This window comes from Hemitrygon akajei, chromosome 4, assembly GCF_048418815.1.
Source record: "Hemitrygon akajei chromosome 4, sHemAka1.3, whole genome shotgun sequence".
In the NCBI taxonomy this organism is placed as follows: domain Eukaryota; kingdom Metazoa; phylum Chordata; class Chondrichthyes; order Myliobatiformes; family Dasyatidae; genus Hemitrygon; species Hemitrygon akajei.
The window spans coordinates 175,637,151-175,659,812 of NC_133127.1; the positions used below are offsets into that span (position 1 = coordinate 175,637,151).

At 43.1% G+C, this 22,662-nt stretch overlaps 1 protein-coding gene across 7 annotated transcripts in view; it reads left to right on the plus strand.

Moving 5' to 3' along the window:
* Positions 1-22,662, plus strand: part of LOC140726980 (CRACD-like protein) — a 197,991-nt gene that overhangs the window by 111,686 nt on the left and 63,643 nt on the right. For 6 of the 7 annotated variants that reach the window (XM_073044061.1, XM_073044056.1, XM_073044060.1 and 3 more), the window contains 3 exons: positions 6,283-6,448; positions 11,824-11,962; positions 20,377-20,538. In XM_073044061.1, coding sequence (XP_072900162.1) covers positions 6,283-6,448; positions 11,824-11,962; positions 20,377-20,538 — 467 coding nt within the window. The remainder of the gene's footprint in view (positions 1-6,282; positions 6,449-11,823; positions 11,963-20,376; positions 20,539-22,662) is intronic. The other variant, XM_073044062.1, reaches the window with a different exon arrangement.

A 22,662-nucleotide genomic window follows, 5' to 3' on the forward strand; every position in this document is an offset into this window, starting at 1 on the left:
TAATAGTGATGTCCCCATTAATTAAATAAATTATTCAAATCCATTGGTCTTTGTAAGACAGTGTTGCAATGCCTTATATGAAGGAGGTTTAGTGAATGTGTTTGACAATATCAGGGTATTGGCTGTACGTTAATTGAGGTTGCTCATTTAAAGGCTATTAGATTCAGATTCACTGACAGTTAATTTTATTCTGAGTGTTTTGAAGGATGAAGTGTTTAGCTTAAATCTGTATCCTCCCCACTTATCAAGCAGTGGCAGGACAGGATATTGTGTTGGGTATTGTCTGAATGTGGCCTTTTTCTGGAGCTAACTTCCAATGAATAGTGTATGTTGTCTGGAGTTAGACCAACGGTTTAGTTCCCTAGCTGGGATAGTGCAAGGGTGGGATGGTAAAATGCAGATTGTATTGTTCTCAACTTCCTGTCATTCTTGGTGGTAAATGCAGTGTGTTTGCGAGATGTCCTGCTAGTGTAGTGGTTAGCACAATGCTTTACAGAAATGGTCCCCAAAGCATGTGCTACCAGGCCGCGAGGAAACAGTATGATATGCACTGCATATGATATCATATGATATAATATGCACTGCAGCTGACTCGTATCGTTTCATACCGCCAAATCCTATCGTTTTCTTGTGGCCCAGTAACACATGCTTTGCAGCCCGGTACCGGTCCGTGGCCTGGTGGTGGTTGGGGATCACTGCTTTACAGCACCAGCATCCTGACTGTAGGGTTTGTACATTCTCTCCGTGACTGTGTGGATTCCTTCCAGGTGCTCCACTTTCCTCCCACAGTCCAAAGACACATGATTTCGGGTTAGTAAGATCTGGGCATGCAGTATTGGCACTGGCAACACGGAGCCACTTGCGGGCTGCCCCCAGCACATATTTGGCACTATGTTAGCCGTTGACACAAATGGTGCATTTCACTGTATGTTTCAATGTGCATGTGGCAAATAAAGCTAATCTTTAACTCTCTTTAGGTTAGACAACTAACTTTAGCGTACCTTGATGCACACTGCAGCCAGTGGGCCCTGTGATGGGTGAGGTGCCAGTGAAGCAGGCTGCTTTCTCCTGGCTGATGTTATCTTGCAGCGCTTGTTTCCTGTAGTAATCCCTGTTGAGCATTATTGCATCCATCCTAATTGGCAGAGCACCAAACGGTGCACGGCTTTGAGACGGTAACTTTTGCCGAAATGGAACTATTGGTGCTGCCATGGGGAACGTACGCGCAGTGGCCACTTTATTAGGTACACCTCTTAATGCAAATCAGCAGCAACTCGCGACCTCACGACATAAAAGCATGCAAACATGTTCAAGAGGTTCAGTTGTTATTCAGATTAAACATCAGAATGGGGAATAAATGTGCTCTAATGACTTTAACTGTGTTGGTGCCAGACTGGCTGATTTGAGTATCTTGCAAGCTGCTGATCTCCTGGGATTTTCATGCAGAGGAGTCTATAGAGATTATAGAGTTTGGTAGGAAAGCCAAGAAGCATCCGCTGAGTGGTAATTCAGTGGGCGAAAATGCCTTGTTAGTGAGAGAGATCAGAGGAAACGGCCAGACTGGTTCAAGCTGACAGGAAGATGACGGTAACTCAAGTAACCACACGGTGGTGTGCAGAAGAGCTTCTCTGAATGCACAGCACACCAAACCTTGTGGTGGATAGACTACAGCAGCAGAAGACCATACCGGGTTGGACTCCTGTACCTAATAAAGTGGCCACTGAGTATAGTATAGCAAAAATTGAAGCAAGTGATCACCGAGGTGTAGACGTGCAAAACCAGCATTGACATCAACCCACACTCCTTGGGGTAACGCTGACATTTGTAGATGTGACATTGTGGTTAGCTGAGAAATTGATTTTTTGTCTTTTATCAAACAGTCTATACCTGGGTACCGTACCTTTCTCCTAAACAATTATTTAATTTTCCTGATTACTCTGACCTCTGCAAGTGACATCCACAGCAAATTTTGGTAGGGATAATAGGATAACATCAGTGACCTGGCAGTACAAGACTGAGATAGGTGTAATTGTAATTTGAAGTACAAAGATTGTGATGTTCTCCTTGATTTTTCTATTTTCATTTTTTTTTTGTGACTGAATTACTTTCAGATACATGGATAGACTTGAATTTCCCTCAGTACAGCTTCAGTTTCACTTACTGTCCTTGTTTACACGAGCACTCTCATAATAGCCAGCACAGTGTCCTGCTCTGCACCCTTGACAAGTAGGGAGGCTGTAGGCAAGGCAACCAGCAGGGCGTAGCTGCCCTGGCTGATGCATGATGTGCTAATCATACCCTTGGAGCTTGAACCTTTCCCTTGATGCCAGTGGGTGGCACATTGTTTAACAAAGTGAATTCCACACACCGACCACTCTCTGCATAAAGAACTTGCATGTGACATCCTCCTCTATGAATTCCTGCAATCACCTTAAAATTATACTCCCTTGTATGAACCATTTTCACCTTGGGAAAAAGTCTCAGGCCATCCACTCTATCTATGCTTCTGATCATCTTAAGTACCTCTACGGAGTCACCTCTCACCCTCCTTCTCTCCAAAGAGAAAAGCCCTAGCTCACTCACCTTATCCTCGTAAAACATGCCCTCTAGTCCAACCAGTATCCTGATAAATCTCCACATCCTCTCTAAAGCTTTCACATACTTTCTATGATGAGGTGACCAGAACTGAACATCATAACCCAAGTCTGGTCTAGCCGGGGTTTTATAAAGCTGTAACATTTACCTCACAGCTCTCGGACACAATCCCTGACTAAAGAAAGCTAACACACCATATGCCTTGTTAACAAGCCTAGCAACTTTGAGGTGTCTATGGATGTGGACCCCAAGATCTCTGCGTTCCTCCACACTGCTAAGACTCCTGTATTAACCCTGTATGCTGCCCGCAAATTTGACCTTCTAAAATGAATCTCTTCACACTTTTCTGGGTAGAACACCATTTGCCAATTCTCAGCCCATCTCTGCAATCAGTCAATGTCCCATCGTAACCTACAATGACCCCTCCCCTCCCCCACCCCCACACTATCTACAACTCCACAAATACGTACACAATGCTGGAAGAACTCTGCAGATCAGGCAGCGTCCGTGAGAAAAGAGTAGCTAACGTTTCGGGCCGAGATCCTTCATCAGGAATGGGGGGGAAGAGAGGACTGAAGCCCAGTTACAGAGATAGGGGAGGGGGTAGGGCCTAGAGGCACCAGGTGGAGAACCAATCAGTGGGGAGGGGGAGGGGATAAGCATGAAAGAACTATAGAGATAAAGAAGCAGAAAGTTGAAAGGGGAGAGAGGCAGAGAGGGACCTGGGATAGGGGAAGGGGGAGGGAATTACCGGAAATTGGAGAATTCAATGTTCATACCACCAGGCTGGAGGCTACCCAGACGGTAGATGAGGTGTTGCTCCTCCAACCTGAGTTTGGCCTCATCATGGCAGTAGAAGAGGCCATGTATGGACATATCCAAATGGGAATGTGAGGCAGAGTTGAAGTGAATGGCAACCGGGAGGTCCCGTCTATTGTGACGGACGGAGCGTAGGTGCTCGACGAAACAGTCCCCCAATCTGCGTCGGGTCTCGCCGATGTAGAGGAGGCCGCACCGGGAGCACCGGATGCAATAGACGACTCCAGCAGACTCGCAGGTGAAGTGTTGCCTCACCTGGAAGGACTGTCTGGGGCCCGGAATGGTGGTAAGGGGGGAGGTGTGGGGACAGGTGTAGCATTTGCACTTGCAGGGATAAGTGCCGGGTGGGAGTTCTGTGGGGAGGGATGTGTGGACCAGGTAGTCGCAGAGGGAACGATCCCTGCGAAAAGCTGAGAGGGGTAGGGAGGGAAAGATGTGCTTGGTGGTGGGGTCCTGTAGCAACTCCACCATCCTTCGTGACATCTGTAAACTTAATAACCCACCTTCCAGTTCTGCACCCAAATCATTGATAAAAATCATGAGTAAAGGTCCCAGAACAGATCCCTGCAGAACACTATTGTCAGAATACTTTCTATCTACTACAGGGATTCTCAAACTTCTTTATGCCATAGAACCTTACCATTAACCAAGGGGTCTGTGGACCCCAGGTTGGGAAACTCCTGATCTACTTCCACACCCTGCCTTCTATAGGCAAGCTAATTCTGCATCCACACAGCCAAACTTCCCTGGATCCTATGCCTCCCGGCTTTCTGAATGATCCTACCATTGGGAAACTTACCTACTGCCTTACTGAAATTCAAATACACTACATCAACTGCTCTACCTTCATCAATGTACTTCGTCACATTTTCAAAGGTTCTGTGGAATTCATTGCCATGTATGGCTGAGGAGGCCAAGTTATTGAGTTGTTTATAAAACACAGGTTAAAAGGTTCCTAATTACTGAGGGCATCAAAGGTTATGGGGAGAAGGCAGGAGAATGGGGTTGAGAGGGATAATAAATCAGCCATGATTGAAAGGGGGAGTAGACTCGATGGACTGAATGGCCTAATTCTGCTCCTGTGTCATGTGTTCTGGACCTCATCTCGTCTACTTCCTGTACTCTGCTCTCAGCCTTTCTCCTACCGGACAGAACAGTGTGTTCCTCTGGTTCTTGGCCTTTCCCCTCACCAGCCTCCACATTCATTCGATGACCCTTCTCAATTTCTGCCACCGTCGGTGAGATTCTACCACCAGACTACTTTCCCCTCTCTTCGCTTTTCAGTATTTCTGAGGGACCATTCTCTCCAAGGTGCCCTAGTCTACCCTTCTTGCTCACCATCAAGTTCCTGCCCTCTAACACTTTCCTATACAACTGCAGCAGAACCAGTCAGGTCCTTGTACCTCCTGCCTTCCAGTGATCCACGTGGATATGTAAAATCCAACACTTCTAGGTTCTTTTTTGACTTTAGCAGAGCGAGGCAGAAGTACTCAGGTCCAGGTATCCTATTTAATGTTCTCCCCATGACCATGCAAGATGCTCTGGTTTCCTCCCACATTCCGAGGATGTGTGGGTTAATTGGCCACATGGGTGTTATTTGGTGTTATGGGCTCTTTGGGCTGGAAGGGTTTGTCGCCATGCTGTGTCTCCAAGTAAATATTTAGTATGGCTGTAGGTGATCTGCTTGGAAATGGGGGCTTTGTACTGAGTGAGCTTGTTAACTATATTTGCACACACAACCTCAGAGGGTATATTTAAAGCAACTATTTTTAAAAGGCTAATCTGGTTCTATAGTATTGCTTCCACTTTATTTTTGCCCTTTTTTAAAAAAAATGTTCAATCATGAATGGTGCCTTTGAGTCAATGCAAGGAAGCACTCTGATGGTACTTTTCCATTTTAAGACTTTAATCTTTAAACATGAGAAAAGAGCGGCTAAAAGCACTAACCTGCGAACATACGAACTAGAAGCAGGAGTAGGCCTCTCAGCCCCTTGAGCCTGCTCTCTGTTTAATAAGATCATGGGCAAGCTGATTATAACCTCACTGCACACACTCATCTACCTAAGGTAATCTTTTACCACCTTGCTTATCCAGAAAAAGCCTGCTTCTGCCTTCAGAATATGCAATGACTATTGCCACCACCTTTTGAGGAAGAGAGTTCCAAACACCCCCCCCCCCCCGTTTAAACTAGCTATCAAATAATTCTAGATTCTGACACAAGAGAAAACATAAAACCTCCACATCTATGTTGTCAAGACACGTCAGGATCTTGTATGTTTCAATCAAGGCCTTGCTTCAAACCTCCACTTTATCCAAGCTTAGCCTGTCCATCCTTTTCTCATAACCCACCCATTCCAGGTGCTAGTGTTGTAATCCTTCTCTAAATTGCTTCTTTACCATTAGTTTCTTTTACTCAGGGAAATGAATATTTGCACAATGAGGAGCTCTTAGAGGATATGAACGCTACAGCACAGTACAGGCTCTTCGGCCCATAATAGTATGCCGACCTTATTATTTACTCTAAGATCAATCTAACCCTTCCCTCCTACGTAACCCTCCATTTTTCTATCATCCATGTGCTTACCTAATCTGCCTTTGCTACCACCCCTGCCAGGGCGTTCCTCACTACCACCTCTCTCTGTGTATTCAGTACTGTACAAAGAAGTTACTTGGCTGCACTTAAATGTATTTGTTGACAGATTTTAAATGCACATGCCCATGTGCTGCATTTCTTACTGTAATTAATCCCATGGCCAAGATACAAGTCTCTTTTCCCTCTAAGATATTGAAATGATCCGATATGCTGTTCAGGGGTTGCTTGTTTTGTGTAGATCTCCTCCTCTTGAGATTATTTTTTGAACTTTTTAGGAAAGAAGAGGCTAAAGTTCAAATCGCTCAAGAAGCTGTTTGTCAAAAAGAAGAAAAAGGAATTGACAACCCAGTCAAAGAGCAGCCTGAAGCAAAGTCAATCAACAAGTGATGTTATTGGCCCAGAATTACGGACTCCAGATCCTGACTCTGAGGATGAGCAAAGGTAGGGCTCCTGGAGAGCTACTTCTGTGCTTTACCTCCTCATAAATCATTTTTATATCTCCTGGTATTGATTTCCATTTGTGTTGACGGTACGCATTAATAATTTATTTAAATGTTTGAGAAAACAATACCACAATGTCTGCTCCACTGTGCCTTAGTTTTGGCAACAAGCCTGATAGACTTTCAGTGGATTCTGCATAACAATTTTTTTTTGCGCTAAGCTCAATAGGCTCACCAGTTATCTTTATCTCTGTCATTTTACAGAAAAGAAATGCTAGATACACTGAGGTATGAAAATAACAGATAGGAACAGAATTTGGCCATTTGGCCCACAATCATGACTGATTCTTATCCCTCTCAACACTGGTGTCCTACCTTCTCCCCATAATTTTTGGCACCCTTACTAATCAAAAACCTATCAATCTGCACTTTAAATATACCCACCGCAATCTATGGCAATGAATTTCACAGATTCAGTGAATCTCTGGCTAAAGAGATTCTTCCTCATCCCTGTTCTAAAGGGACGCCCCTTTATTGAGGATGTGCCTTCTGGTCCTAGACTCGCTCACTATAGGAAACTTCCTCTCACATTAACTCTATCTAGGCCTTTCAATATTCAATAGGTTTCAATGCAATTGCCCCCTCATTCTTCTCGACTCCAACAAGTACAAGTCCAGAGCCATCAAACACTCCTCATACACTAACTCTTTAAATATTGATTGAGAATTTTCTGAAAATGTGGTTTGTATGTAAGTTGATTATTTTTGGATGTTTATTTTCTTTCACAAGCTGTTACTGATATAATTTCTCCAATGTACAGCTCATTTTACAAATTGATTGTTAAATAGTCTGCCATCTTTCCCACACAAATTGCATCTGAAGGCACTCAGTCAATGATCAGACATTGATTTGAACATTATCATTATGCAGTAATAAAAATTGTCTTTTAAATTTTATTGGTTTGACTTCTTGCTTACTTGCTCATGAGAACAATTCAAGCAAAACTTAATGAGATTTAAATGGCTCTCAGCAATTTCGTTCAGATTTGCTACAAAGAGGAATGTTGATCATAAAAATATAATTTAAAACTGCTAGATATTACCAGGGTTGGAGAAAATTAGTTGGAAGGAGTGTTGGTTTGACTGGGATTGTTTTCTTTGGATCAAAGGAGGCAGGGGGAATATTTAATGCATTAACATTATATTAGCACCTTAGGGAGGTCAACAGGAAGGGGTGTAACACACAAAATGCTGGAGGAACTCTGCAGGTCAAGCAGCACATAAGAAGAGGAATAAGATCAGAGACTTTGGGCCAAGACCCTTCATCAGGGCTCAAGTCTTCTTCTCCATAGATGCTGCCTGACCTGCTGAGTTCTTCCAGTGTCTCATGTGTGTTCCTCTGGATTTCCAGCATCTGCAGAATCTCTTGTGTTAACAATAAGAAGGGGAAGCTGACTTTAATGTGATTAGCAGAAGGTGAGTTGAGAAGTTTCTGACCTGATGTGCTGGTGGAAAAAGGAAACCTAAAGGCATTAAAAAAGCACCAGGTTGTTGCCATAACCTGCCAGGACACAGGTCAGGAACTGGGAAGCAACATTACCTCTCACAAACATGAGAAAATCTGCAGATACTGGAAATCTGAAGCAACACACACAAAATGCAGGAGGAACTTAGCAGGTCAGGCAGCATCTATGGAAAAGAGTAAACAGTCGACAGTTCAGGCTGAAACCCAAGTAGCTTTTGTTGGTTTCTAAGGACTTAATGAATGGAATGACCTATGCTGTGAAGTTCCTCTGATTATAGGTTCGAGGAATGGGCCTCATCTCTGTATAACATCAACAGGTTAAACTCAGTTAGCCTTTGGTCCTTTTTTCAGTCTTTACCCTCTCACTTTAAGCCTTGCCCTCTACATAGAACAGTACAGCACAGGAACAGAGCCTTCAAACTACCATGCTATGCTTATCTAATTAAGCTATTGACACCTAATTAAAGTGATTCCTTCTGTCTGCATGTGATCCACATTGTTCCATTCTCTGCACATTCATGTGCTTATTTAGAGCCTCTAAATGCTTCAATCATTATCTGCCCCCATCACCACCTCTGGCAGCATCATCCAGACACCCCCTCCCCAACTCGTGTGTAAAACAAAACAAAATTGTCCACACATCTTCTTTGAACTTTTCCTCTGCTCACCTTAAATGCAAACCCTCCAGTATTAGACATTTCGATGGGTAAGAGATAATAGCTGTCTTCTCTCTCCCTCTCCCTCTCCATCCCCCTCCCCCCCTCCGCCTGTCATAATTTTATAAACTACGGAATCTCCTCTCAGCCACTGACACTACGGAGAAAGCAACTTAAGTTTGACCGACCTCGCTTTATTGCACATTACCTTTAATACAGGCAACATCCTGGTAAAACGCCTCTGCAGCCTCTTCAGAGAATCGACATGCTTCCTACAAGGGCGTGTCCACAATTGAATGTGGAGTTTAAAAAACTGTAACACAGCTTTCTAACTCTTGAACTCAGTGCCTTGACTAATAAAGGCAGCTTTACCAACTGCCTTCCTTAACAGCCTATCAACTTGCATGCTCATTTTTAGAGAGGTGTGGACGCAGATGTTGATGTACAGGGGGACCCACTAATAACTAATGGTCTTGCCATTAACTGCATACTTTCCTGCGTACTCTTGACCTGCCAAAGTTCAACACCTCATACTTGGCTGAATTAAACTCTATCTGCCATTTCTCTGCCCCGTCTCTCTGCAATTGATTGATACCTCATTGTATCTTTTAGCAGTCTTCAAACTATCCACAATATCACCAGTTGTATCATGTGCAAACTTACTAACCCACTCATCCACGTTTTCATCTAAGTTATTATCACAAACAGCGTTAGTTCTTTAGTTTTGATTCTCTAGGTAAAGGTCTTTGAATTCATCCCATCTCTGCACCTGATTTTATAAAGTCACCCTTCAATTTCCTGTATGGGAAGGGATAAAGTCCTCGCCTGCCTGAATTGCTATAACTCAGCCCTTTGAGACCTGGCAACACTTTGTCAAAAGAGATTATTGGGAGGCATTGCTAATACTTGGCCAAAGGCCAGAGCAGAAAAATGCCTGTACAATTGTGCAGGTTCAGATAAAGCAGTCTCACATATACATTCTTGTGCCAAGAATATACTTCAATAGTATTGGAGAAATGTAATGCTGGATATTTGTGTAACTATTCACTGCATAACATATATTCTGTTTGTTTAAAAATTTACATGATATCATTGCAAATTCCATCTTTCTTTAACGTATAATTAAAGGGAGAGAAGCCAATATTTCCAAATATTTGCTATTGATGTAACAAGAGCCCATCAAGTCTATGCTTGCCGAGCAATCCCATTTCCATACGACCATAACATATAGAAACAGAATTAGGCCATTTGGCTCATTAATATTTCCCTGTAGTCAATTCTCCCTCTGCCCCGCTATCCCCTACACTTGGATCCTTTACAATAGCTAACTAGCCTGTGAACCCACACCTCCCTGGGGTGTGGGAGGAAACTGCAGTACCTCAAGAAGGGGCACAGGATTGGGGAAAATGTGCCAACTCCATGCACTACAAACCGAATCGTTAGTGGATACCCCAATTAATAAAAATTAAAAGAGTAACCTTCATTGGAGGGATGATGGATCCACGTATCTCTCCGTCATTCTAATACATTTGAATGTTTAGAGTGAGCTGTGGAGTAATTCTGGAGCACTATGCTCAGGGCTGTAAAGTGAAGGAAAGTAAAAGCTGAGCTATTTTTGGATAAATAGGTTAATTTATCAGCTTTAAACCTGGATCATTGACATTGAGGCTGCAGCTCTGCAGCCATACATCAATGCACTGCAGTTCCGCAAATGTTCTAGCACCTTAGTGTGCAATGAAAGCAACCAGAGTGATTTTACAGTGACTGCACTTGGCTGTAGTGTCCCCGCATCATGGGAACTGCCAGTCTGCAACAGAAGATTGAAAGGGCTTACCTCCAGGCACAAGGACAGCTTCTATCCCGCTAAATAGACCTCTTGTACGATTACAGGTGAATTCTTGACCTCACAATCCACCTCATCATGGCGTTTGCAGCTTATTTTTCCTTGCACTGCACTTTCTTGGTAACTGTATCACTGCATTTTTGTTACTTTTGTTTTGAAATTATCTGTATGGGTGGCATGCAAAACGCAGCTCTTCACTGTACCTTGGACAATATCAAACCAATTATCAATATATCCCCAAGAGGAAGCACAATGCTTCTAACTTTTATCTTTTTCTTTCAGAGGAAAATCACAAAAATTGTAATTTAATTTTAGAAGACATGGGAGCAGAATGGGACCATTTGACCCATTGAGTCTGCTCCGCAATTCCATCATGACTGATTTATTTTTCATCTCAACCCCATTCTCTTGCCGTCTTCCCGTAACTTTTGACCTTCTTTTCATCCTGGTGCAAACTGCAGCATGAAGGGCAGAGTGTGAGCACTTCCTGGACTTGTGCTGATATTTATTTTCAAGTATGATCATTATTTTCAAACACGCTCGATATTACTTTATGGTAAATTTAAGATGGTCACTGTAGGCTCAGCTTGCTGGGAGCATCGAGAAGGTGGATTGTACTTTAACACAACAAAATGTAATTGCAATTAACAGAAGCTGCGTGTCTGAAAAACCTTGTCTCATTTTGGGAATGATTTGTCATATTGGGAAAGATGCAAACTGATGGAAACAACAATTACTGAATGATCGTTTATCTAAGATAACAGCAGTCCTTAGAGATCTTTCTGGCGTTCTATTAGTTGCAAAACTTGCTGTGCATGACTTGTCCTATTCACAACTCCTGAGGTGGCTGAGCTTCCTTGAGAGAGTAATTAAACACCTGCAAGACGACCTCTGATATCCTTTGGCTGTGCTGCAAGATTGAATAGCTTCCCTCTTCAGGTCTCAGGGTACAGTTCTGGCTCTGTCAAGAGTCATAACTAAACCATCTGAAGCCAACAGAGCCAAACAGAACCAGAAACATTTTCATATTTTGTGTTAGCTTGTTCTTTTTTGCACGGTGCTCTTTCTACACGTTCAGGAAATCGTACCATTCACATTATCAATTTCCCTGAGATTTCATTTTCCTAGCCTACTTTTCAGTTTAATTTCCTCAGATTTATTCACTGTAATTTTTTTGTGTTATGTAATTCTTTAGTGATATCATTATTTAATGAGGCCGCTTTCCCGTAATACTCTACAGCTTCAGGGGCAACCCAATATGTTGGTAATGGAACAAATTATCTCAATGTGACATTGTTGACTCTTTCAGTGCTATGGCATATGTTCTGCAGTTTTGTTTGTTTCCTCTTCTAGTGCTCATAGAAATGTCATGGGAACTCGAGCGCTGTCACACGACAGCATCTTCATCCCAGACACATCTGGGCTACAAGCTGTTCAGCCTGTGCGAGTGTTTTCTCAGGAGAGCATATCTGCACCTATCAGAGCTTTACAGGTAATGAACATGTAACATCCTAATGTGCATTATTGTCATCTGCTTGCTAAATGCCATTTAATGTTTTTTTTTAACTCTCCCAGTGGGCATAATCCATGTGCTAGTTGGAACAGTAAGGTTTACTGCTTTTCAAAAGGCAACCAGGAAGAACCCGAAACCATCCTTTCCTGGTGTCCTTACTGCTGAAAAGTGAGGGCTAATAACGAGTAAATAGTGATGTGGGATTGTGTTAATGTGACAGCAGGGATCTGCAGACACAGCCTAGAAGAAGGGATGTGGAATGCAGCAACAACGACATCCAAGATTCAAGAACTTTATTAATTACGTTATAGCTTGCACACTTTATTGCAATAGAAAATTGGATTTGCTGTAGGACCTGTGGTTAATTATTCTGTCTGATATTACCTGTCGCCACCATTCTGTTATTAAAATGTAGTTTTATCGGTAATCTTGTCAACTGAGAATGTAAAAGCTGCACCAGATACATGCTTAGGTAGATCAGCTTTGACCTAGATCAGCTACCATCACCCCTTGTTCCACGTTCAACCCACCACTGTCTGTGTAAAGAACTTGTCTCTGACATCTCCCTCATACTTTCCTCTATTTGCCTGAGCACTATACCCTCTGGTGTACCAGCTTTTTTCAAAAATAAACCATCTGTTATTTCAAACGTCAATTCGATATGGCCTTTCACTTCCAAATGCCTTTTTGATCAGAAGTTCTTGGACAGTGACAGTTTGGAGGAGTGAGTTTATCGTGTGAATTGAGGGAAATGGCCCACATTGCTAACAGTTGCCACAAGGCTGGTTTGAGTGATACTGTGCATTGTTAGTAAGCTGTGTGAAGGTATAACCTTGTATCTAGCACTTTTGGTAAAAATGCTGCGTTTTTTTTTACCATCCACACGATCAGAGCACTGCATGTCAAGATTCCAGGCTGTTCAGTGCCGTGCATCAGCGCACAAACGTAAAGGAGAACAAAACGATTGTTACTCCGCATCCGGTGCATCATTAAAAACCACAGGAAGCGTAAAGAACACTATAAACAAAAAAAAACCCAATAAATATGGATATAAAAGCAATCCTGTTAAGCACAAAGTACAAGTAACTGCTATAAGCATAGATGGATTGTATGTACATGAAGTGACATTAGGTGGTGTATTTGTAGTGGTGGTGGGGGGTGGTGGTTGTGTGATTGGAGGGAGCTGTTGACAGCTTGGGGGAATTCACTGCTTTTGTGTCTGGTGGTCCTGGCGTGGACTCAGCGTAGCTTCTTCATGGGAGAGGGACAAACAATCCATAAGCAGTGTGGGTCAGATCGTTCATGTTGCTGGCCTTTTTTCCACTACCTTTCTGTATGCCTGTCCTCGATGGTGGGCAGACTAGTGTGGGTAACACGTTGGGCAGTTTTAACTAACCGTTGCAGAGCCCTGCTGCCCGCTACAGTGCAGTTTCTGTACCACACAGTGATGCAGCATGTTAGGATGCTTCCAAATGCCCATCTCATTAGTTATTTGTTTAGCGGTACAGTGTAGAACAGGCCCTTCTGGGCTAATGAGCTGCACAGGCCAACAACCCTCTCATTTAACCCTAGTCTAGTCACAATACCAATTAACCTACTAACTGGTATGTCTTTGGACTGTGGGAGGAAACTGGGTTGTCCAGAGGCAATCCACGCGGTCACTGGGAGGACGTACAAACTCGGAACTCTGATGCCCTGAGCTGTAATAACATTGTGCTAACCACTAGGCTAACATTGTGCCTCTGCAGAAGGTTGTGAGTATCGACGCGCCAGGTGATTGGCCAACAATGGAGTAAGCCTGAGTAAACAGGGCTGGGATTATTATGTCAATATTAATCCTTATCATACTAGACCTGTTTTCCAGTAATGCCATCCTTGTGTCCCTGCATTATGTTCAGCTACAAAGCCAAAGGAGTGAACATTGAAGCAAAGCCAGGAGAAAGAAAAGCTCGATCTTTTGCCCTACTTTAAGAACAAGTGCATCACTGCAATTATTATTTGCCATTGTCCCTATTGACAATGTTCCTTTTAACAGCATTTCTCAATAAGTTAACTTATGAAATGCTTGCCTCCTGGGAATGTGCTATTGACAGAGGCAGGTGCTCCTTTCGCATCTCTCCTGTGGATAAAGGGGCTGAGGCACAGAGTAAGATTAATTATTTAAATTGAAGTTTTAATTGGGATGCAAGGGGATGTACTAAATGTTTAATTTATGTCAAGTAATGAAGCAAAAATGTTAATAACTCACTAAGTATTTAGTCACAATCTGAAAGTGGCCACAACAAAGGCACATCTGGCACTTTGACCACAGTGTTTGCCAGGGCAAGTTCAAGTTTATTGTCATTCAACCGTCCACGAATACAGCCAAACAAAGCAACATTCCTCAAGGACCATGGTGCAAGACACAGCACATAGATCACAGACAGCACATAAAGTCATATTAACAGATTAAGAAAAAGTATTCAGTAGGTGTACAAGTTGACATACCTTACTGTGCAGAAGTCTTAGGTACATATATATAGCTAGGGTGCCTAAGACCTTTGGCACAGTGCTGCCCTTGTCAACAGGGAGTGGAGTGCAAGTTTGTAAATCTGGCAGGAGCAAAGAATGTTGGGAATGGCAAGGGTGGAGTGCTGTGGGAGGGGTGTGGGAAAAGTGGCAGAGAAGGTTTGCCAGAAGCAGGGGATGGTGTGGGTGCAGACGCACCCAGCCCTGAGACACCAGTGAAGGTCATTTGATTCCAGACAATTGGTTTATTGATCGTTACAGGGATGTCTCTCTGGTGAACACGAGGAAGTCTGCAGATGCTGGAAATCCAAAGCAACACACACAAAATGCTGGAGGAACTCAACAGTTCAGTCAGCATCTACGGAAGTGAATAGACAATCGATGTTTCGGGCCGAGACCCTTCTTCAGTACTGAGACAGGAGGGCAAAAATGGTGGGATAAAAAGGTGGGGGAGAGGAGGGGAAGGAGACTAGCAGGAAGGGGATAGGGGAAACAGGTGGGTGGGAAAAGTCAAGAGCTGGAGAAGAAGTAGTTTGATAGGAAAGGAGAGTGAACCATATACGAAAGGAAAGGAGGAGATCCAGAGGGAGGTAATAGGCAAGGGAGAAGAGGTAAAAGGTCAGAGTGGGGAATAGAAGGGTGGGGGGGGGGGAGCAAGTTTGGTTACCCAGAAGAAGAAATTGATATTCATGCCATCAGGTTGGAGCCTACCAGATGGAATATAAGATGTTGCTCCTGCACCCTGAAGGTGACCTCAGCTTGGCCATAGACTGACATATCGGGATGGAAATGGGAATTGAAATGTTTGGACACCAGGAAGTCCAGCTCGTGGCGAATGGAACGGAGGTGCTCAATGAAGTGGTCCCCCAATTTACGATGGGTCTCACCAACGTAGAGGAGGCAGCATTAGGAGTGCTGGACACAATTGACAACCCCGGCAGATTCTCAGGCACAGTGTTGCCTCACTTGGAAGGACTGCCTGGGGCACTGAACGGAGGTGAGGGAGGAGGTGTATGGGCAGGTGTAGCACTTTGGTGTAGCACCTCTCCTTTCCCCTTTTCCCAACCATGATTCCTCTCTCCCTGCCCCCTTCCCACTCTCAGTCCACAATAGAGACCCTTATCATAATCAAATTTATCATCATTCACATACAGTATGGCATGAAAATTCTCATTTTTGCAGTAGCTGCAGTACAGTGCAATACACTAAATGCCTATGGTACTGTGCAAAAGTCTTAGGCACCCTAATATATCCAAAGTCTCGCATGCTAGGGGAAGAGTGCCTAACAGTCTGTGCACCTTCTGCCTGACGGTGGGAGGTCACAGAGACTATGGGACGAATGAGGGGGGGGGTCCTCGACAACGCTGAGGGCTCTACAAATGCAGTGCTCCTGTGGTGTGTCCTGGATGCAGAGAGTGGGTGGGGGTAGAAGAGAGACTTCCGATGATTCTCTCAGCAGTCCACCCAATCTGATGCAATATCTTGGAACCATATGCCTTGCAATTTCCATTGGTACAGCTGGCCAGGACTGTCTCTTGATGGTGCTCTGGTAGAATGTGGGTGGGGAGCTCGACTCATATCTAACCCAGCTAGTAACTCCCCTGACTGTGAGTTGAGAGATTCTGTGCATTAACCCTATTCTAGAGGCTTGAGCAAAGAGGTTTAGGACGATGCATACTGAATGATTATTGCATCGTCAGCAGTGCCACCTTCCCGATACAACTTCTATTTGGTCTCTGTTTGGCCTGTAAGCCAGTAAAGCATTTCCGTATAAGTACTTTGAAGAACAACATTTTTAAAACGGGCAGATCAACCGGTCTTTATCACGTTGTCAACAATGTCAAATCAGGAGCAAAGTCTGAGGAAGAATTAAGTTTTTAGAGAGCAAAGTTTTCAGAAAAAAAATTAACATCAAACAGTACAGCACAGTACAGGCCTTTCGGCCCACATTGTTGTGTTAACATTTTTAAGAGCAGTCTAACCCCTCCCACATAGCCTTTTTTTCTATCATCCAAGTGCCTATCTAAGAGTTTTTTAACTGCCCCTAATGTATTTGCCTCTGTCACCACCCCAGTAGCACATTCCATGCACCAAGTACTCTCTGTGTAAAGAACTTACTTTTGGCATCCCTCCCTATACTCTTCTCCATCACCTTAAAATTATGTCCTTTGTATTGTATTAAAGTTTCTGGCTGTCCACTCGATCTATGCTTCATTATCAATTTAGCATTTTTAAAGTATCTAATTAATGCCCGAAGGAGTGAGTCTTTGTAATTACAGTGGTAATTTTAAGTAATAAAGAACTTGGCTGAAATTATGACCATAACAGTAAAAGATTACTTAAGCTTGACAGGACTCGACCTTCAGTAAAGTGTGCACCAAGTCAGCAGATCTGGAGAGGCAGAGAGCGAGAAGTACTCTTCATGAAGCTTGTATGTGAACTTTTGTGTGTTCATAGTAAGCCACAGATCTGAAATTTTACCTAATAGCACAGAACTAACAGATGAAAACTGTTAATTTGAGAGTATTTTGAATCCGCTGACAACAGCTCTCTGCAGTATATAGTGGTAAACTAAAGGTCCTTCACTGTATCAAAATTATGTCATTAATATCATTTTTGTTTCGGTGCTTGGGTGTTTTTGATTTGCTTTTTAGCTGGTTCGGGGCAACAATGTGGGCCGAATGGCCTGTTCCTGTGCTGTACTCTCCTATGTTCTTATAATTCATCAAATAAAAGCAGATCGATATCTTGGAAGATTTAGGCATATCACCAAAAACAAACTTAAATCCACCTAGTTCAGGGTGGCCAGTGTCATCCCACCCAGTGCCTATCCTGCAATATCTCTCAAGGGTGGCATGGTAGTGTAACGGTTAGCACATCGCCTCATGGCACAACTGATCAGGGTTTAATTCCGGCCGTTGTCTGTAAGGCAGGGGTCATCAACCTTCTTTGCACCACGGACCGGTTTAATATTGCCAATATTCTTGCGGACCAGCGGACAGGGGCGGGGGTGGGGTGGGGTGTGGGATGTGGTGTTAATCACGACCGGAATATAGGTGATTAGTCAACTATAAGTCCCTTATAAGTGGCTAATACACTCAATTATGTTTCTAAAAGGGTTTATCTAACGAATTTAATATTAAACACACAGCGCATATTTTCCTCGTATGAATGCAGTGATAAGTCACTTATAAGTCAATAGCATCATAACATTTTAAGTAATGTTTGGATATTAAACACACAGTGCATATTTGCCTTGTATGAACATATAAAATCATTGCAACACACCAGTGAGAGGACAAGGTAAGGGCCGGAGGTCCCCGTACCGGGGCTGTGGCAGTTGCAGTCTGGAGAGAGTGACTGACCAAGCGAGGAGTGCGACAGGGCGCATGCTCCCCCCCGTAGGTTGGTAGGATCTATCCGCCGACAAAAGTTTGGCTTGAGGGATGACTTTCAGTAGATCACAGTGAGGTAGCTGCTCTGCTACTTACGAAACGCTGAGCCCGAATTAGGTCATCTGCGAATATTTTAGCACTGGGTCCCCCACGAACATTTGGTGTGGTAAACAGGTTTAGAGATGGCGCCCATCTGTCTGCACTCCAGGCCAGTAGCAGCGGAACTTCTCGCCGGCCACACGAGACGGCCGGTTACCTGAGGCCAGCCAGTGATCCCTGGCACTGGGGTATCACTGTGTTTAGGCGACTGGTGACCTCATGTGGGTAATGACCTCATGTGTGTTCAAGTTCAACAGTGGGCGGACAGGATATGAGGAAAGGTGCAGGTGATTCATATCGCCAAATCAGATCGTTTCCTCGTGGCCCGGTAGCACATGCTTTGCGGCTCGGTGGTTGGGGACCACTGCTATAAGGAGTTTGTGCGATCTCCCTGTGACTGTGCGAGTTTCCTCTGGGTATTCCGGTTCTACCCACATTACAAAGGCATGCGAGTTTGTAATTTGTGGGCATGCTATGTTGGCACTGGAAGCAAAACGACACTTGCGGGCTACCACCAGCGCATCCTCAAACTGTTGGTCATTGACACAAACGACATTTTCAGTGTATGTTTAGATGTACATGAGACAAGTAATACTAATGCTTTTAGAAAGATTTTTTTATAAAAAAAAAGTCTCAAAGAGCACAGCCACATGTTTACACTAGTCAAGATGACTATGGATGTCAGAATATTTGAAGGGATATTGAATAAACTTCCATGTTGACAGGGTTCTTGTATGCTGCAGTCAGCAAATACCTGCTCGGAGAGATGTTTTAGCAGCGGTTTGTGCTGGGGAGTGAACTGAATTATCTTCTGAGACAAATTCTCAATAAATCGTTATCACCCCATCCTACAGAAAGTAAATTGGTTGCTGGAGGCATTTGTTAAAGATGCACTGTGTGAAGTCCTACCCAGTTCACTCCCCGCACCACTTCTGCCTGCTCCTTGCCTGCCCCTTCTCCAATCCAGCTGCTGCCCCATCTCGTTCTGCTCCTACCTTAGCTCAAAGAGAAATTTCCCGAGCATACTATTATTGTTTCAAAGTGTGGTCCATAGGATACGGGAACATAATTAGGACATTCTACCCATCGAGCCTGTTCTGCCATTCGACTATGACTGATTTATTTTCCCCTCTCAAATCCAATCTATCTCTTGCTGCCTTCCTGTAACCTTTGACACCCTTACTAATAAAAAACGTGTCAACCTCTGCTATTGATAGACCCAATGACTTGGCTCCCACAGCTGTGTGTGGTAAGGAATTCCACAGACTCACCACCAAAAAAATCCATCTTATCTCTGATCTAAAGTGACGCCCTTCTATTCTGATGCTGTGCCCCCGGTCCTAGACTCTTCCACTGTTGGAAACATCCTCTCTATGTCTGCTTCAGCATTGTCAACACAGCTTAGACTACCTGTCACCAACCTGCCTTCCCTTTGAGCCTCGATGACTTTAAACAGTTGGTGCTCCTTTGATGAAGGGCCTCAGCCTGGGACAGGGACTGTATATTCCGCTGGTGAGTTGCTCCCGCAGTTTGGTTGTGTTACTCTGAATTTCCAGCATCTGCAGGATATCACAAAAATGAGAAAGTTTGCAGATGCTGGAAATCCAGAGCAACACACTCAAAATCCTGGGGCAGCTCGGGTCAGGCACCAACTACTGAAAAGGGTAAACAGTCAACATTGCGGGCTGAGACCCTTCATCAGCTCACAGAATATTTTGTGTTTATGATGCTCCCCTAGGTTAAGGTGGCTACAGACCAACTGTGGGGAAATTATTGATTTATCCTCACTGCTTTCATGTTCAATTTGCTAAATGGATATTTTGCTATTTAAATATTTTAACCATTTTGATAATCAAGAGGTAGATACCTGAGGTTACATGATGTAAGATCTCTTGGAGCTTGCAGAGTCCACCCAAGCATTTAGTTGGAAAAGTAAGATTTAATTTGTGCAAGTTATTAAGAATAACTGAGATAATAAGCCAAGTGTGTCAAGAGGACTACAAACTCATGTGATGCAGAGGTTAAAGTTCTTTCTAATAAATCTTCATAACTGCCCTGCAGTCATGTCTCTGTGTGTGACTGTTAATGTTTAATCAGAACTACCCACCTATAGATCTGGTAACCAGAGAGAATGATCAAATCAAGACCCTAAATTCCTTTATTTCACACCCATGAACTTTCTCTGTGATTCTGACTGCTGTTGATCCAGTAACTGATGGTAACTATGGCAATGGTGTTAGCGGAAACTGTTTACTGTGAGCAGTTTTAATTAATGCACAATTGGATGCAGCCAGTGAAAAGATGCATGTAAGAAGGCTGAAATCATAACAATTTGGCCAGACTGCTGATAATCGTAATATCTAATTCCAATATGTTTTATGTTTGTTACAGTTAAAGGTACAGCAAAATATTAAACTGGGGCCACCTCCGATGTCCACACCAGCAAAGAGGATAGAAGATACTGGTGCTAGTTCTGAAGATGATGGATTGCCCAGGAGTCCTCCAGAAAGCTCCCCGATCCATGAAGCTTTAGCACGTAGCCAATTAGCCAAGGTACTGGGCTCTCAGAGTAAAACCAGCTATTGCAATAGTCAGCCATGTGCAGGAGTGATAACACAATCCAGAACACCCAGTATGAAATGAGACTTTCAAGGAACATGTTCTCAAAAAATCAAATGCTATATTTCCTGTTCTGAAGTCCTGGTCATAGACCTTCCACTGTATCACAGTGTCTAATTGTGGTAGATTGGAAGTACATCCCATTGAGGAGATCTGGTGCTCATTTACAGTTTAAACAATGGTGTAAAACTGAGTAATTTCAGGTCATGGCCCAGTACATCTCATTGATAGTTTTCCTTTTACAGCATTAGTAGAAGTATGTATCAGATGGCTGATGTGTTAATTTTCATTCCATCATCCAAATCAGAATTCTCTCACACCTTTAGGAATGGAGAGAAGAGAATGCCATTTAGGAAGGATGTGGATGCATTGCAAACAGTTCAGAGGTCACTTTCTAGGTTGATAGCGGGAATGAGTGGGTTGTCCTAGGAGAGGTCCAGACTTGTACCTGCTGAAGTTTAAAAAAAGTGAGCAGGGACTTGATTGCAATATGCAAGATCTTGAGAGGTCTCAATAGGGTAAAGAGGATATTTCACCCTGTGGAAGAATCTAAACTTTGGCCATTGTTTAAAAGTGAGAGGTCACCCTTTTAAGATATAGATGAGGCATTTGTTTCACTCTGAGAGTCTTTAATTGTTAAACAGCCAAGTGTGTCTATTTTTAAGGTGTCAAGAAGATGAAAGATCACCATGGATCGGTAGGACTCTGGCGTTTTAGTCAGCTACAATCTTACTGAATAGTAGCGCAGATAGGAGTGGCTGAATGACCTTCTCTAGCTTATTTTTACACTTATTCGTATCTTTATACATTTACAAAAAAACACAGCTCATTATCTGTTCACCCTGCAGGTCACGTATCCCTTTGTCCCATCTTTTATTTAATTCCATTTCATTTTCATCAAGCACTTTTATTTCTTTCCCCAAACATTGTCTTGGCATTTATTTACATGTTTAGCATGATCAGTTGTTTTCCAATATTGCATAAGACTATCATTCTTGGCTAGTGAGTTGCAAAGTTGCACTGACTTGATTTCCATGTATTAATAAGTTATCAACTCAGGAAACCAGCAAATAGCTTGCCCTTTGTGTTTTGGGGAAACTAAAGATAAATTTCAGTCACTGAATACCATGAAACAAATTTAGGGGGAAGATTGTCAAACTAAATTCAAATTATCTGAGCAACCCATATTAGAATTTTCATAACACAGGTAATTTGGTTACACAGACATAATAATGTACAGGCATGTCTGCTATAATATATTTGTAACTTCCTAAGAAACTTCATGTAATAGGAAAGTCTCATTATGAGCAAACAGGCTTCAAAGTGTAGATTTAAACTAGTTTACCCGAGTGCAAGTGCACTATGACCATTGTAGCTCATGTGATGTGAATAGTGTTCCCTAGTCTATTAATCACTTGGTAACCAAGTCACTTCATAGCAGAACTGCCTGTACTGATCAATTTATATTGAGCAACTTTACCCATTAATGACAGTCCCTGTTCCAAGTTGGCACTTAGTCCTGGTATTGTTATCAGGTGCTGTCTTAATTGACTCTTCCCATCTCCTCAATGGCTGATCTGTGCAGCAAATTAATCCCCATTATCACAGAACATAGAGTAAGCACTGCCTGTTAAAAGAGACCATAAGACATGGAGCAGAATTAGGCCACTTAGCCCATTGAGGCTGATTTATTATCATGGCTGATTTATTATCCCTCTCAATCCCATTGTCCTGCCTTCTCCCCAGAACCTTTGATGACCTAACTAATCAAGAATCTATCAACTCTGCTTTAAATATGATTAATGTGTTGGCCTCCACATCTGTCTGTGGTAATGAATTCCACAGATTCACCACCCTCTGGCTAAAGGAATTCCTCCTCATCTCTTTTCTAAATGAACACCCCTTTATTCTGAGGCCGTGCCTTCTGGTTCTAGATTCAATGACTATAAGAAACATCCTCCCCACATTCCTCTATCCAGGCCTTTCAATATTCTATTTGTTTCAAAGGGATCACCCCTCGTTCTACTAAACTCCAAAGCATACATAGAAACATAGAAA